We start from the raw sequence: 18,500 nt of genomic DNA on the forward strand, positions 1-18,500 counted from the left end.
GACTTCCCGTTCACTTTTCACTTTCATGCACTGGAGAAGGAAATGGCAATCCACTCCAGCGTTCTTGCCTGGAGAATCCTAGGGACGGGGAAGCCTGGTAGGCTGCTGTCTATGGGGTCGCACAGAGTCGGACACTACTGAAGCGACTTAGCAGCAGCAGCAGCAGCCTACCTTTAGTTAAAGCATGTGCAAGTGAACCCATAAATGCCCAGAATTAATGAGACATATACATAACTTAACCTTTGTAAGGCCAGCAGTACACTGCTGCTGCTGCTGCTAAGTCGCTTCAGTCGTGTCCGACTCTGTGTAACCCAATAGACGGCAGCCCACCAGGCTCCCCCGTCCCTGGCATTCTCCAGGCAAGAACACTGGAGTGGGTTGCCATTTCCTTCTCCAATGCATGAAAGTGAAAAGTGAAAGTGAAGTCGCTCAGTCATGTCTGACTAGTAACGACCCCATAGACTGCAGCCCACCAGGCTCCCCCGTCCATGGGATTTTCCAGGTAAGAGTACTGGAGTGGGGTGCCATTGCCTTCTCCACAGTACACTGAAAAGGATATAACTAATTCATAATTGCTTTCCCACCACTGATCAGTTTTAAGCCAGTGACTGACCTTGACTTTGGGTAGAATAAATAGGAAAAACATTAATTAGAGAATCTGTCTAAAATGTAACAGAGAAACAGAAGTAGACCAAAGATATATTTCAGTTTAAAAGACCTTCAACTTTTTCCAGTAACTCTTCAAATATTTAGATAGTTGCTCAAGTACTATTTTAGATAAACTTTAAAGACTATCACTAATTGTACACATAAAATGTATATAAAATGAAATGTGTGAGTATATATACACAAATATAAATATATATAAAATGATCCATAGTAACCTTATTTAAAGATATAAACTCAAGAAAAACTTTGCTGACAGAAATTATAAATATGAGCATTCAGATAGCAAGAAAATGTTCCTTTAGAGATAAAGTCTAATAATAACCACGTTTTATAACTTTAAAACTGATAAGGAACATTAAATGACTCTCCTCTGCCATCTCAGGATGATTAATGCAAATACCAGAAACTAAAGTCTAACTTTAGCATTCATATGTATTTTAACCTAAAGTAGAAAACCAGAAAATTCATACCAATCAGTCACAGTATAGGAAATACTGATGACTATGTGGAGCTTGTTTAGTGTGAACACTGGCTGAGTGTAGTTTCCTTAGGAAATCTCAGCAGGGTCTCTGCTGGTACGTGACTACAGGATGTAAGCCTGCTGCTGCTGCTGCTAAGTCGCTTCAGCCGTGTCCGACTCTGTGCGACCCCATAGACGGCAGCCCACCAGGCTCCCCCGTCTCTGGGATTCTCCAGGCAACACTGGACTGGGTTGCCATTTCCTTCTCCAGTGCATGAAAGGGAAAAGTGAAAGTGAAGTCGCTCAGTCATGTCCAACTCTTAGTGACCCCATGGACTGCAGCCTAGCAGGCTCCTCCGTCCATGGGATTTTCCGGGCAAGAGTACTGGAGTGGGGTGCCATTGCCTTCTCCGGGATGTAAGTCTATGACCCTCCAAAGAGCAGAGGAAACAAAAACAAATTATATCGAGAAGAAAATGTGAATATATATATATATATATATATATATATATATATATATATAGCTTTGAAAATAATAGGACTTTATCTGTCAAAATGAATTATAGTAATTATTTAGTTCTAGTCCAAATTTTTAATCTTCATAGATTCTCAAGGCAAAAGAAATTATTTTATCCTTTTTTAGGTTACTACAAGACCAGCCAATCAGATTCTTCTTCTGCACCATCTAGTCACCAATATTAGTTGATTCAAACCTTCCTGTATCCTATATGATATCAAATACAAAATTGTATTTACTCAGGTTACCTTCCTGGGAGAAAGAACTTTTTAAAAAATTAACATAAATTTTTTGCAGAAAATAGTCAATCTCAAATTACTTCACATTTCTGTTTAAAAAAAAGTAAAGCTTTGTTTTAAAGTAAATTATTCCAGTAGATAAAAATGTACTCTGTTATATAAAAATACTGTGGTATATGTACTATCTCATAACTTTATGTACTATCTCAAATCATAACTTAACAACACAAGTTGTGAAATAAGATTTATATTTTATGGCAAGACAAGAAAAATTCAAACAAAAAGTTTTCTCTGCCCTTTGGTTTCCTCTCTCCCCGCAATATGTCTTGTGTATCTGTATCATGTATTGACCAAACCTACCCCACTGTCAGAAATACCTGCTCAACCAGAAAGAGCAACATTCTCCTAGCACAATAAAACAACTCCTTAAAGATAACTTTCCTACTTGAATTTTTAAGGGGTCATATGTCACTTAAATCTGAATTATGTCAAAAATATGTCATTTGATGTACAGCCCTCTGTCCAAAAAAAAAAAAAAAAACAACTTACATTAATGGTGCTTTGACTTCTGGTGGGCAGGAACAGTTCTCAGAGCTTTCTGAGATGTTCTTCCGGGTTATAACTCAAGTTTGGCTCTAACAAAATTTTCCACTTCTTTCTTAGATCAACTGATTAGTTTTCACTGACAAAGTTCAATGTAAAGCAACAGTGTACTCACATGAGGAAATATTTCCAGCCTTATTATTTTTCATACAATTTCACAAACTGGTGAGCTCAACCACAATTCATTCAAAAAGTGTTTTCAGTGAAAGAAATAATGCATATATTTATATTCAACTATTTGTACTGGATTTTAAACTAGTCATTTTCCCTTGTACAGATGATCTTCCTCACCAAATTAAGGTTTCATATTTAAGGAGAGACATACTAAGTAAGCATACCATGTAATAATTATCTTGAGCAGCTTACTTATTTTCACTCATAAGTAGTTACTTTTTTTTCCAACAGAATGTTGAGCTTTAAGTTCAACAAAATATTTGACCTTATGTCTATTCAAAACCATGTTTTAAAAATCAAAGTTAGGGCCCATCAGATTTTCACTTACTTTGCTTTAGCTTCTGCATCTTCATATGCTTTATTAGAAACATCATCTAATCCTCCAATCAAATGTTTGAAAGAGCTGTCAGAGAGGAAAAAAGCTGTGATTAGGATAAATCCTCACCAAAGTGGTAACAATGACAGCATAGTCAATGACATACTGAAACAATCTGAAAGGATCTAAATAAAAATGAATTTAAACATTTAATATCAGCACATTATAAAGAGACATATCAGATAATGATATAAACTGAGAGCAGGAAATGTCTTTTAAAGTGCTGTGAGATTTTACATTTTAATTTTAGACCTCTATAATGTTAATACATGCAAATGGCTTTGCTTGCCAGTTCAGTTCAGTTCAGTTCAGTTGCTCAGTCGTGTTGATTCTTTGCGACCCCATGAATCACAGCACACCAGGCCTCCCTGTCCATCACCAACTCCCGGAGTTCACTCAAACTCATGTCCATCAAGTCGGTCATGCCATCCAGCCATCTCATCCTCTGTCGTCCCCTTCTCCTCCTGCTCCTAATCCCTCCCATCATCAGGGTCTTTTCCAATGAGTCAACTCTTCGCATGAGGTGGCCAGAGTATTGGAGTTTCAGCTTTAGCATCAGTCCTTCCAATGAACAACCAGGACTGATATCCTTTAGAATGGACTGGTTGGATCTCCTTGCAGTCCAAGAGACTCTCTAGAGTCTTCTCCAACACCTTGTTTGTAGTGAGTATTATAAAACAAAATACGCATGAAACATGTAGGATGTTTGCTAATTGAAATTTAAATGTTGCTTTGTCATTTTTACACACACTTAAAAAAATAACCTATTAAGGGAAACTTGACAGTCTGCTTGGGGGCTGACTGGAAGGGGAAAGGAGTAGCTATTACATCAGGCCCTTGGGTAATGATCTCATCTGTGGAACAGGGTAACTAGATTGCTGGGCTAAATATACCAAGTATTTCTTTTCTTCCTTTTTTTTCCTTTGATGTGGTCCATTTTTATAGTCTTTGTTGAATTTGTTACAATACTGCTTCTGTTTTATCTTGGTTTTTTGGCTGCAAGGCATGTGGGTCTTAGCTATCCCACCAGGGATCCTGCATTGGAAGGTGAAGTTAAACCCACAAGTCCACCAGGAAAGTCTTTATACTAAGTATTTTTAATACAAAAAGGAAACAAAAGACAACGACCAGACAAAAAGTCAAAGAATCAAGAATTGCATTCTATGGAGTATCAAGTTTTCTATAATGAACACATTCAGTTCACTTCAGTTGCTCAGTCGTGTCTAACTCTTTGCGACCCCAAGGACTGCAGCACGCCAGGCCTCCCTGTCCATCATCAACTCCTGGAGTTCACCCAAACCCATGTCCATTGAGTTGGTCATGCCATCTAACCATCTCATCTCCTGTCCCCTTCTCCTCCTGCCCTGAATCTTTCCCAGTATCAGTGTCTTTTCAAATGAGTCAGCTTTTTGCATGAGGTAGCAAAAGCACTGGAGTTTCAGCTTCAACATCAGTCCTTCCAATGAACACCCAGGACTATCTCCTTTAGGATGGACTAGTTGGATCTCCTTGCAGTCCAAGGTACTTTCAAGAGTCTTCTTCAACACCACAGTTCAAAAGCAAGGGAATGGCAAACTGCTTCAGTATTCTTGCCTTGAGAAGCCCATGAACAGTATGAAAAGGTAAAATGAACTTGTTAATCAGGGTCAAATAAATGAATGTGAATGAATGAGCAATAGGCAGCAGTCCATATAAAAGTTTCAAAAACATGATTGATGAGAAAATAAATGATAAACGTAATCTCCATGGTTGAGAATGGTTAAAATATGATTTTGGCCATTGTTCTTTATGTGGTAAAACTGCCCATTTTCTTATTGAATATTTTATTAGAGAAATCTTTCTTTGAGAAACTCCTTAAAGTGAGATGGGCTTACGTTGTAAAGTAAAATACATATCTTTAATTATGAAAAAAATGGTAATATCTGGTTGATTTCCTATTTACATAAATAATATGAAATTTAAACACAGAGAGTTTATTTATCCAAAATGATAGCAGTTTAGAATTATAATCCATTTTTTCTGATACCCAATCCTTTCCTTTATAATACTTAAATATTTTAAACACAACCAAATCTAAACATTGTGAAAAGGCATTAACAAAGGAAAAAGGAGAATTAAGTGGTAAACACAAAGAGCAAGAACTAGTAAAACGTAGCTTTTCAAAAATACTTGGAACTATTAATACATTCTTTTCTTAAATATTTAAAATGCATAGCAATTTGAGAATTCAAATAGTTACAAAAATTCCTGTCTTCCTCCTTCAGTTCAGTTCAGTTCAGTTGCTCAGTCCTGTCAGACTCTTTGAGACCCCATGGACTACAGAACACCAGGCCTCCCTGTCCATCGCCAACTCCCAGAGTTTATTCAAACTCATGTCCATCAAGTTGGTGACGCCATCCAACCATCTCATCCTCTGTTGTCCCCTTCTCCTCCCACCGTCAGTCTTTCCCAGCATCAGGATTTTTGCCAATGAGTCAGTTATTTGCAACAGGTGGCCAAAGTATTGGAGTTTAAATTTAGCATCAGTCCTTTCAATGAATATTCAGGACTAATTTCATGAGTTAGGATGGAATGGTTGGATCTCCTTGCTGTCAAGGGACTCTCAAGAGGCTTCTCCAACACCACAGTTTCAAAAGCATCAATTCCTTGGGACTCAGATTTCTTTACATTCAACTCTCACACCATACACGACTATTAGAAGAACCATAGCTTTGACGAGATGGAACTTTGTTGGCAAAGTAATGACAGCTTTTTAATATGCTGCCTAAGTTGGTCGTAACTTTTCTTCCAAGGAGCAAGTGTCTTTTAATTTCATGGATGCAGTCACCATCTGCAGTGATCTTCAGTTCATTCAGCTCACTCAGTCATTTCTGAAATTATGACCCCAAGAATCACAGAACACCAGGCCTCCCTGTCCATCACCAACGCTTGGAGTTCACAAAAATTCTTCTGTATCGGGTTGGTGATGCCATCCAGCCATCTCATCCTCTGTCCTTCCCTTCTCCTCCTGCCCCCAATCCCTCCCAGCATCAGAGTCTTTTCCAATGAGTCAACTCTTCGCATGAGGTGGCCAAAGTATTGGAGTTTCAGCCTCAGCATCATTCCTTCCAATGAGCACCAGGACTGATCACCTTTAGAATGGACTGGTTGGATCTCCAAGGGACTCTCAAGAGTCTTCTCCAACACCACAGTTCAAAAGCATCAATTCTTCGGTGCTCAGCTTTCTTCACAGTCCAACTCTCACATACATACATGACCACTGGGAAAACCATAGCCTTGACTAGATGGACTTTTGTTGGCAAAGTAATGTCTCTGCTTTTCAATATGCTATCTAGGTTGGACATAACCTTCCTTCCAAGGAGTAAGCGTCTTTTAATTTCAGGGCTGCAATCACCATCTACAGTGACTTTGGAGCCCCCCAAAAATAAAATCTGACACTGTTTCCACTGTTTCCCCATCTATTTGCCACGAAGTGATGGAACCAGATGCTATGATTTTAGTTTTCTGAATGTTGAGCTTTAAGCCAACTTTTTCACTCTCCTCTTTCACTTTCATCAAAAGGCTCTTTAGTTCTTCTTCACTTTTCTTCCATAAGGGAGGTGTCATCTGCATATCTGAGGTTACTGAGATTTCTCCTGGCAATCTTGATTCCAGCTTGAGCTTCTTCCAGCCCAGCATTTCTCATGATGTACTCTGCATAGAAGTTAAATAAACAGGGTGGCAATATACAGCCTTGACACACTCCTTTTCCTATCTGGAACCAGTCTGTTGTTCCGTGTCCAGTTCTAACTGTTGCTTCCTGACCTGCATATAGATTTCTCAAGAGGCAGGTCAGGTGGTCTGGGATTCCCATCTCTTTCAGAATTTTGCACAGTTTATTGTGATCCACACAGTCAAAGGCTTTGGCAGTGATCTTAGAGTCCCCCAAAATAAAATCTGCCACTGCTTCCATTGTTTCCCTATTTGCCATGAAGTGATGAAACCAGATGCCATAACTTTAGTTTTCTGAATGTTAAGTTTTAAGCCAACTTTTCCACTTTCCTCTTTCATGTTCATCAAGAAGCTCTTTAATTCTTCTTCGCTTTCTGCCATAAGGGTGGTGTCATCCACATATCTGAGGTTATTGATATTTCTCTGAGCAATTTTGATTCCAGTTTATGCTTCATCCTGTTCAGTATTTCTCATGATGTACCCTGGATATAAGTTAAATGAGCAGGGTGACAATATACAGCCTTGATGTACTCCTCTTCCTATTTGGAACCAGTCTATTGTTCCATGTCCAGTTCTAGCTGTTGCTTCCTGACCTATATAAAGGCTTTTCAGGAGGCAGGTCAGGTGGTCTGGTATTCCCATCTCTTTAAGAATTTTCTACAATTTGTTGTGATCCACACAGTAAAAGGTTTTGACATAGTCAATAAAGCAGAAATAGATGTTTTTCTGGAACTCCCTTGCTTTTTCAAAAATACAACAGATGTTGGCAAGTTGGTCTCTGGTCCCTCTGCCTCTTCTAAAATCAGCTGAACATCTGGAAGTTCATGGTTGAAGCCTGGCTTGTAGAATTTTGAGCATTACTTTACAAGTGGTGAGATGCATGCAATTGTGCAGTACTTTGAGCATTCTTTGGCATTGCCTTTCTTAGGGATTGGAATGAAAACTTACCTTTTCCAGTCCTGTAGCCACTGCTGACTTTTCTATATTTGCTGGCATTACTGAGTGCAGCACTTACATAGCATCATCTTTTATGATTTGAAATAGCTCATTTGTAATCCCATCACCTCCACTAGCTTTGTTTATAGTGATGCGCCCTAACGTCCACTTGACTTCACATTCCAGGATATCTGGCTCTAGGTGAGTGATCGTACTATTGTGATTCTCTGGGTCATGAAGCTCTGTTTTGTGCAGTTCTTCTGGGTATTCTTACCACATCTTCTTAGTATCTTCTGCTTGTGTTAGGGCCATACCATATCTGTTTTATATTGTGCCCATCTTTGCAAAAAATGTACACTTGTTATCTCTAATTTTCTTGAAGAGATCTCTAATCATTTCCATTCTATTGTTTTCCTTTATTTCTTTGCAAGTGATGGTCTTGACCCCTGTCTCCTGTACAATGTCATGAATCTCCATCTGTATTTCATCAGGCACTCTATCAGACCTAATCCCTTGAATCTATTTCTCACCTGGACTGTATAATCATAAGAGATTTGATTTAGGTCATACCTGAATGGTCTAGTAGTTTTCCCTACTTTCTTCAATTTAAGTCTGAATCTGGCAATAAGGAATTCATGATATGAGCCACAATCAGGTATCAGAGCAATGACCCCACTAGAGACTGACCCAGATTCGTCTGGGAGTGTCCAGGAGTCTTCAGCAGAGGCGTGGGGCAGGGGTGGCCTGCTGCAGGGTAGGTGGCTGTGAGTGTAGCAGTACATGCATGAGACCTTCTGATACCATTATCTTGATTACCTCCATTGTACTTTCAGTTCAGTTCAGTTCAGTTGCTCAGTCATGTCTGACTCTTTGTGACCCCATGAATCACAGCACCGCAGGCCTCCTTGTCCATCACCAACTCTCGGAGTTCACTCAAACTCATGTCCACCGAGTTGGTCATGCCATCCAGTCATCTCATCCTCTGTCGTCCCCTTCTCTTCCTGCCCCCAGTCCCTCCCAGCATCAGGGTCCTTTCCAGTGAGTCAACTCTTCGCATGAGGTGGCCAAAAATTGGTTTCAGCTTTAGTATCAGTCCTTCCAATGAACACTCAGGACTGATCTCCTTTAGAATGGACTGGTTTCATCTCCTTGCAGTCTAAGGGACTTTCAAGAGTCTTCTCCAACACCACAGTTCAAAAGCATCAATTCTTAGGTGCTCAGCTTTCTTCACAGTCCAACTCTCACATACATACATGACCACTGGTAAAATCATAGCCTTGTCTAGATGGACCTTTGTTGGGAAAGTAATATCTCTGCTTTTCAATATGCTATCTAGGTTGGTCATAACTTTCCTTCCAAGGAGTAAGCATCTTTTAATTTCATGGCTGCAGTCACCATCTGCACTGATTCTGGAGCCCCCAAAAATAAAGTCTGACACTGTTTCCACTGTTTCCCCATCTATTTGCCATGAAGTATTGGGATCAGATGCCATGATCTTCGTTTTCTGAATGTTGAGCTTTAAGCCAACTTTTTCACTCTCCTCTTTCACTTTCATCAAGAGGCTTTTCAGTTCCTCTTCACTTTCTGCCATAAGGGTGGTGTCATCTGCATATCTGAGGTTATTGAGATTTCTACCCGGCAATCTTGATTCCAGCATGTGCTTATTCCAGTCCAGCGTTTCTCATGATGTACTCTGCATATAAGTTAAATAAGCAGGGGGTACAATATGCAGCTTTGACATACTCCTTTTCCTATTTGGAACCAGTCTGTTGTTCCATGTCCAGTTCTAACTGTTGCTTCCTGACCTGCACATAGGTTTCTCAAGAGGCAGGTCAGATGGTCTGGGATTCCCATCTCTTTCAGAATTTTCCACAGTTTATTGTGATCCACACAGTCAAAGGCTTTGGCATCGTCAATAAAGCAGAAATAGATGTTTTTCTGGATCTCTCTTGCTTTTTCCATGATCCAGTGGATGTTGGCAATTTGATCTCTGGTTCCTCTGCCTTTTATAAAACCAGCTTGAATATCTATCTGCAAGTTCACAGTTCATGTATTGTTGAAGCCTGGCTTGGAGAATTTTGAGCATTACTTGACTAGTGTGTGAGATGACTGCAATTGTGTAGTAATTTGAGCATTCTTTGACATTGCCTTTCTTTGGGATTGGAATGAAAACTGACCTTTTCCAGTCTTGTGGCCACTGCTGAGTTTTCCAAATTTGCTGGCATATTGAGTGCAGCACTTTCACAGCATCGTATTTCAGGATTTGAAATAGCTCCACTGGAATTCCATCACCTCCACTAGCTTTGTTCATAGTGATGCTTTCTAAGGCCCACTTGACTTCACATTCCAGGATGTCTGGCTCTAGGTGAGTGATCACACCATTGTGATTATGTGGGTCGTGAAGATCTTTTTTGTACAGTTCTTTTGTGTATTCTTGCCACCTCTTCTTAATATCTTCTGCTTCTGTTAGGTCCAGACCATTTCTGTCCTTTATCGAGCCCATTTTTTTGCATGAAATGTTCCCTTGGTGTCTCTAATTTTCTTGAAGAGATCGCTAGTCTTTCCCATTCTGTTGTTTTCCTCTATTTCTTTGCATTAATCGCTGAAGAAGGGTTTCTTATCTCTCCTTGCTATTCTTTGGAACTCTGCATTTATCTTTCCTTTTCTCCTTTGCTTTTCGCTTCTCTTTTCACAGCTATTTGTAAGGCCTCCTCAGACAGTCATTTTGCTTTTTTGCATTTCTTTTCCATGGGGATGGTCTTGATCCTTGCCTCCTGTACAATGTCACAAACCTCCATTCATAGTTTATCAGGCACTCTGTCTATCAGATCTAGGCCCTTAAATCTATTTCTCACTTATTGTATAATCATAAGGGATTTGATTTAGGTCATACCTGAATGATCTAGTGGTTTTCCCCACTTTCTTCAATTTAAGTCAGAATTTGGCAATAAGGAGTTCATGATCTGAGCCACAGTCAGCTCCGGGTCTTGTTTTTGCTGACTGTATAGCACTTCTCTATCTTTGACTGCAAAGACTAGAATCAATCTGATTTTGGTGTTGACCATCTGGTGATGTCCATGCGTAGAGTCTTCTCTTGTGTTGTTGGAAGAGGGTGTTTGCTATGACCAGTGTGTTCTCATGGCAAAACTGTATTAGCCTTTGCCCTGCTGATTCTGTACTCCAAGGCCAAATTTGCCTGTTACTCCAGTTGTTTCTTGACTTCCTACTTTTGCATTCCAGTCCCCTATAATGAAAAGGACATCTTTTTTGAGTGTTAGTTCTAAAAGGTCTTGTAGGTCTTCATAGAACTGTTCAACTTCAGCTTCTTCAGCATTAGTGGTGGGAGCATAGGCTTGGATTACCGTGATATTGAATGGTTTGCCTTGAAAATGAACAGAGATCATTCTTTCCTTTTTGAGAGAGCATCCAAGTACTACGTTTTGGACTCTTCTGTTGACCATGATGGCTACTCCATTTCTTCTAAGGGATTCCTGCCCACAGTAGTAGATATAATGGTCATCTTTGTTAAATTTTCCCATTCTAGTCCATTGTAGTTCGCTGATTGCTAGAATGTCAACGTTCACTGTTGCCATCTACTGTTTGACCACTTCCAATTTGCCTTGATTCATGGACCTAACATTCCAGGATCCTATGCAACATTGCTCTTTACAGCATCGGACCTTGCTTCTATCACTAGTCGCATCCACAACTGGGTACTGTTTTTCTTTGGCTCCATCCCTTCATTCTTTCTAGAGTTATTTCTCAATGATCTCCATTAGCATATTGGGTACCTACTGACCCGGGGAGTTCCCCTTTCAGTATCCTATCATTTTGTCTTTTCATACTGTTCATGGGGTTCTCAAGGCAAGAATACTGAAGTGGTTTGCCATTCACTTCTCCAGTGGACCACATTCTGTCAGACCTCTGCACCATGACCCGCCTGTCTTGGGTGGCCCCACAGGGCATGGCTTAGTTTCATTGAGCTAGACAAGGCTGTCTAATTTGATGATTTCAGATCTTCATCCTCCTGGTCAGATTCCTGCCATTACATTCTATTTACCAATATCTCTATTCATGTATCAACTACACATGACCACCTCTGAGGTCAGAGGTGGCAGCCGACAGGAGCTAACACATGCCCGAGGTCAGGGCAGTGTCCAAGGGGAGCTACCCCACACCTGAGGTCAGGGCAGCCGCAAGAGGAGCTACCCCACGCCTGATGTCAGGGGCAGCGGCCGAGAGGTGCTACCCCACGCCTGAGGTCAGGGGTGACGGCTGAGACGAGGTACCCCACACCCAAGAACAGGGCGGCGGCCAACAGGAGCTACCCTATGCCCGAGGTCAGGGGAGGCGGCTGAGAGGAGCAACCCCACGCCCAAGAAGTGGCAGCTGCGGAGGCGAGGAGGGCCTAGAGGAGCTACTCTCCATTCAAGGCCAGGAGGGGTGGCCGTGAGGAGATACCCCTCGTCTAAGGTAAGGAGCAGCGGCTGCACTTTGCTGGAGCAGCCCTGAAGAGATATCCCACGTCCAGGGTAAGAGAAATCCAAGATGGTAGCTGTTGGTAGAGGGCATCAGAGGGCAGACACACTGAAACCATAATCACAGAAAACTAGTCCATCTGATCGCAGGAACCACAGCCGTGTCTAACTCAATTAAACTAAGCCACTGTAGTTTGGTCTAGCCGCAGCCGGAGGCGCCGGGCAGTCACGGTCTGGGCCGCCTCCTTGGAGAGCGTTGTCCCCAGGATGTGGAGCCTCTGGTTAGACTAGATGGAAGATGGATCTGTCGAGGACGGATGGAGGAAGACGGGTGGATGGCTCCAGCCGGGGCAGCAGGGCCCGCTCCTGGGATGGCCGGGACCGGCCGGCGTCCCAGGCGTCGCGGGACCGCCCTCGTGTGTGGGTGGCGGTGGGGTCCCGCGCTGGTTTTCCTGGCCGTGTCCCCTTGTTTTCTGGTCCCCAGACGGTGCCCGCCCCCCGCCGTGCGTGCTTGTCGGCCCCTCCCCGCCGCTGCCGGCCTCTCCTCGTCCGGCGCCTGCGACCGCCCGCCTTCCCTTCCGCTGCCTGGGACCGAGCCGGCCTCGCCTCGCGTGGGTGTCGTCCCCCGGCCTCCATCGGCCAGTGGCGTCTGGGGTGGAGCAGTGCCCCGGGAGCCCGGAGCAAGGGGGCGGGCCGGGGAGCCCTGCGCGAGGGAGGACCCTGGGGGCGCCGGTATGCGGCGGGAGAGCCTTCTGCGGCTCTGGGGGCTCCCCGGGCCGCGCCCCGGTGTGTCTCGCTTCCCGGCCCGCCGCGGCCCCGGCCCTTTGTCCATTTCGCCGCCGCCTGTCCGCCGCCGCCGCCGCCGTCGCGTGCTGGACGAAGGGGAGCGCCCGTGACCCCCGCCGCGTCCCCGCTCGCCCGAGCGCGGGTCGGGCCCCCGGTCTGTCCCCGCGGGCCGGTCGCCGGGTCCTCGCCGCCCGGCATCGCCCACCCCTCTGGGGTGGGTGGACGGACGGACGCCGAGGGCGCGCGGCGGCCGTCCCCAGTGGGCCGCCGCCGGCCAGGGCAGGCTCGCGACGGGGGTGGGGTGGAGAAGGGGGCCCTGCCGCCCTCCTCCCCTCGGCCCTCGGCGGTGGCGGCGGCGCGCTGAGACCCTCGTGGACCGAGGGTGTGTGCGCGATCAGGCATCCTCTCCGCCGGCGGGACGGGGCGGTGGGGTTTCCTGGCCTGGTGAGCGCCTTTCCGACCCCCTCCTCTCCAGGCTTCCTCACCTCGCGGGTCTTCTGGCTCGCCCGCCAGAGCGCGCCGCGGCCGGAGCCTATCCCCTTGCTCCCAGCACGCCCGGCTCCTCTGCTCGCTCCACGGACTTCCCTGGTGGCTCAGACGGTAAAGCGTTTGTCTACAATGTGGGAGACCTGGGTTCGAGCCCTGGATTGGGAAGATCCCCTGGAGAAGGAAATGGCAATCCACTCCAGTACTATTACCTGGAAAATCCCATGGACAGGGGAGCCTGGTAGGCTACAGTCTATGGGGTCACAAAGAGTCGGACAGGGCTGAGCAACTTCACTTTCAAATAGCAGGGAGGGAACACAGCTCCACCCATCAAGAGAAAATTGGATTAGAGATTTACTGAGCAGCCCGCCCATCAGAACAAGACCCAGTTTCCCCCTCAGTCAGTCTCTCCCATCAGGAAGCTTTCATAAGCCTCTTACCCTTATCCATCAGAGGGCAGACAGACTTAATACCACAGTCGCAGAAAACTAACCAATCTGATCACCTGGATCGCAAGCTTGTCTAACTCAATGAAACTATGAGCCATGCCATATAGGGCCACCCAAGACGGATGGGTCATGATGGAAAGCTCTGACAAAACGTGGTCCATTGGAGAAGGGAATGGCAGACCACTTCAGTATTCTTGCCTTGAGAACTCCATGAACAGTATGAAAAGGCAGAAAGATAGGACACTGAAAGATCAACTCCCCGGGTTGGTAGGTGCCCAATATGCTACTGGAGATCAGTGGAGAAATAACTCCAGAAAGAATGAAGAGATGGGGGCCAAAGCAAAAACAACACCCAGTTGTGGATGGGACTGGTGATAGAAGCAAAGTCCAATGCTGTAAAGAGCAATATTGCATAGGAACCTGGAAGGTTAGGTCCATGAATCAAGGCAAATTGGAAGTGGTCAAACAGTAGATGGCAAGAGTGAACGTGGACATTCTAGGAATCAGGGAACTAAAATGGACTAGAATGGGTAGATGACCATTATATCTACTACTGTGGGCAGGAATCCCTTAGAAGAAACGGAGTAGCCATCATAGTCAACGGAAGAGTTTGAAATGCAGTACTTGGATGCAATCTCAAAAGCGACAGAATGATCTCTTTCCATTTCCAAGGCAAACCATTCAATATCACAGTAATCCAGGTCTATGCCCTGACCAGTAATGATGAAGAAGCTGAACGGTTCTATGAAGACCTACAAGACCTTTTAGAACTAACACCCAAAAAAGAAGTCCTTTTCATTATAGGGGACTGGAATGCAAAAGTAGGAAGTCAAGAAACACCTGGAGTAATAGGCAAATTTGGCCTTGGAGTACAGAATGAAGAAAGGCAAGGGCTAATAGAGTTTTGCCATGAGAACACATTAGTCATAGCAAACATCCTCTTCCAACAACACAAGAGAAGTCTCTATACATGGACATCACCAGATCGTCAACACCGAAATCAGACTGATTATATTCTTTGCAGCCAAAATGGAGGAGCTCTATACAGTTAGTCCTTGGTTAAAAATACAAATTTTCTATGGTTCTAATAATCCAATATTTATGATTTTTTTTTACTACTAGATAAAACAAAGTGAAGGGAAATGACATGCACTTACAAAAGGCCCCTATATTGATAGGACAGATAATTATTTTTGAAGTAAATTCCCTCTATCTGAGGAAAACACTTTTTATTTAATGTGTGATTTTTTTTAATTATGGAAAAGTTTTTCAAATGAGAGAGGAAATTAAAGTATCACTAAGAGTTCTCTTACCACAAATGACTAATAGGGACATCTGTATGTATTTATAATTTTTTAAATTTTTTATGCATAGCTTTATTGTTGTTTATAGAGATGCAAGCATAAACTAGCTATGATTAAATATGGTTTATTATTTTGACTTTAAACCTATTATAACATAAGAAAATGTGTTCATTCTTTAAAATTCCATAAGCCATATTTTCACAAAATAATAGGCCATTACACATATACACATGATAAAATATCTATATGTCCATCTATACACAGAAGTACAGACACCCAAAGACATACACACTCACATACACAGAGATGAAGTAGTCATGGCAACACTCTATAAAAAACATTTACATTTATACTCTCAATTAGAGATTAAACATATGGAATTTCTTTTCAAAATAAAAATATACAGAACTATAACCTTGACTTTAGAAGTGAACCATATGCCGCTTATAAATAATCTTTATTTAGAAGCAATCCTGGCCAAATAATATTTTTTGAAACATGAGACAAATACATTCTGCTAATATTCTAAGTCTCCTAAAACAATAAGTTAACCAGTACAGCTAACTACAAGTTTAAGAAAATGTAACATTTTTGAACAATATTAAGAAGCTCCAAATAACTGTCTCTGTATCTCTGCACTGATCAATGAATAATTTAGGACATCTTGATAAACATAATTGATGGCATTACAGAATTTATCATTCCTGGTGCCAGTATGAACTAACTAGTGTTTCATGTCTCCCTCTCACAGACATGCTGTAGGAACACCTGCCACCTGTATGGACCCTCACCAAACAAACATTTGAAACAGTTTAGATATCACATGCCTTTTAAAATACTTACTTGGGTCTTAGGACATTTCTTGACTACAAAAGGAAAAGACTTCAGTTGTTCTAATCAGAATGGGATTGTAATGAAAAGTTTTGAAAACACTAACAACTGAGTGAGTAGAAACTATAACATTATCAATTATAACAAATATAAGAGACTAGAGGAAAATCATTCAATTCTCTTTTAAAAAACAAACTCACAATTCATGTATGAGTTATATTTTAGGATTATAGAATAAAATAGTCAACCTAACATATACTGTGAGACATAATTTCAGAATAAATATAGAGAACATTAATGAGCAAAAAGTTTAATTCTGGGAATTTCAACAGCAAATCTTATTGTATACACAATGAGTATGAAACAATCTTCTGCTACTTTTCTTGAGATGTAAAATCAAACTTTAACAAATCTTGACCAAACTTTTTGAAGGAAGTGGGTAACATGTGATTAAGTGTTAGTCATTCAGTCCTGCCCAGCTCTTTGCGATCCCATGGACTGCAGCCCACCAGGCTCCTTCATCCATGAGATTTTCCAGGCAAGGATACTGGAGTGGGTTGCCATTTCCTTCTCCAGGAGATGTTCCAAATCCAGGGATTGAACCTGGGTCTCCTGCACTGCAGGCAGATTCTTTGCCAAGTGAGCTACAAGGGAAGCCCCAACATGTGATTAGTTTAGTGTACTGAGGCAGAAAGAGCAGATGGAAAATCCCTCTTATGCTTAATGTTATAGTTTAAACATACTTTCAAGGAAGGGGTGGAAAAGAAAGAGGAAATAAAAAGGAATGAAGGAAGGAGAGAAAAATGGATTTAAAAAGGAGGGAGAAAAGGAAGAAAGAAAAGGAGAAGGGAGGGGGGAAATTTTGACTCACATGAAGAATGGTATTTATAGAATTTTTCTTTAAGAAATATCAGATATACTTTTCTAAGAATTCATTCATTTCTTCTAAGTTATCCATTGTATTGGCATATAGTTGCTGACAGTAGTCTCTTATGATCCTTTGTATTTCTGTGTTATCTGTTGTGATCTCTCCATTTTCATTTCTAATTTTGTTGATTTGATTCTTCTCCCCTTTTTTTTCTTGATAAGTCTGGCTAATGGTTTGTCTATTTTATTTATCTTCTCAAAGAACCAGCTTTTAGTTTTCTTGAATTTTGGTATAGTCTCCTTTGTTTATTTTTCATTTATTTCAGCTCTAATTTTTATTTCTTTCCTTCCACTAACCCTGGGGTTCTTCATTTCTTCTTTTTCTAGTTGCTTTAGGTGTAAAGTTAAGTTCTTTATTTGATTTTTCTCTTGTTTCTTGAGGTAAGCTTGTATTGCTATGTATTAGCACTGCTTTCACTGAATCCCATAGGTTTGGGGCTATCGTGTTAAACTGAACCAGAAAGAAATAGAAAATCTTAACAGACCCATCCCAAGCACAGAAATCAAAACTTTAATCAAAAATCTTCCAACAAACAAAAGTCCAGGACCAGATGGCTTCACAGCTGAATTCTGCCAAAAATTTAGAGAAGCACTAACACCTATCCTACTCAAACTCTTCCAGAAAATTGCAGAGGAAGGTAAACTCCCAAACTCATTCTATGAGGCCACCATCACCCTAATACCAAAACCAGACAAAGATGCCACATAAGAAAACTACAGGTCAATATCACTGATGAACATAGATGCAAAAATCCTCAACAAATTCTAGCAAACAGAATCCAACACTATATTAAAAAGATCATACATCATGACCAAGTGGGCTTTATCCCAGGGATGCAAGGATTCTTCAATATTTACAAATCAATCAATGTGATACACCACATTAACAAATGGAAAGATAAAAACCATATGATTATCTCAATAGATGCAGAGAAAGCCTTTGACAAAATTCAACAGCTATTTATGATAAAAACTCTCCAGAAAGCAGGCATAGAAGGAACATACCTCAGCATAATAAAAGCCATATATGATAAATGCATAGCAAACATTATCCTCAATGGCGAAAAATTGAAAGCATTTCCCCTAAAGTCAGGAACAAGACAAAGGTGCCCACTCCCACCACTGCTATTCAGCATGGTTTTGGAAGTTTTAGCCACAGCAATCAGAGAAGCAAAAGAAATAAAAGGAATCCAGATTGGAAAAGAAGAAGTAAAACTCTCAGTTTCCAGATGACATGACCCTTTACATAGAAAGCCCTAGAGACACCACCAGAAAATTACTAGAGCTAATCAGTTAATATAGTAAAGCTGCAGGATATAAAATTAATACACAGAAATCACTTGCATTTCTATACACTAACAACGAAAAAACAGAAATTAAGGAAACAATTCCATTCACCACTGTGATGAAAAGAATAAAATACTTAGGAATAAATCTACCTAAAGAAACAAAAGACCTATATATAGAAAATCATAAAGCACTGATGAAAGAAATAAAAAATGACACAGATGGAGAAATATACCATGTTCATGGGTTGGAAGAATCAATATAGTG

At 41.8% G+C, this 18,500-nt stretch overlaps 1 protein-coding gene across 2 annotated transcripts in view; it reads right to left on the bottom strand.

Moving 5' to 3' along the window:
- The window catches only part of PRKG1 (protein kinase cGMP-dependent 1), a 1,398,992-nt gene that overhangs the window by 120,099 nt on the left and 1,260,393 nt on the right, over positions 1-18,500 (bottom strand). For both annotated transcript variants that reach the window (XM_068961335.1, XM_068961334.1), the window contains exon 9: positions 2,991-3,065. In XM_068961335.1, the coding sequence (XP_068817436.1) occupies positions 2,991-3,065 (75 nt within the window). The remainder of the gene's footprint in view (positions 1-2,990; positions 3,066-18,500) is intronic.

This window comes from Capricornis sumatraensis, chromosome 23 (genome assembly GCF_032405125.1).
Source record: "Capricornis sumatraensis isolate serow.1 chromosome 23, serow.2, whole genome shotgun sequence".
In the NCBI taxonomy this organism is placed as follows: domain Eukaryota; kingdom Metazoa; phylum Chordata; class Mammalia; order Artiodactyla; family Bovidae; genus Capricornis; species Capricornis sumatraensis.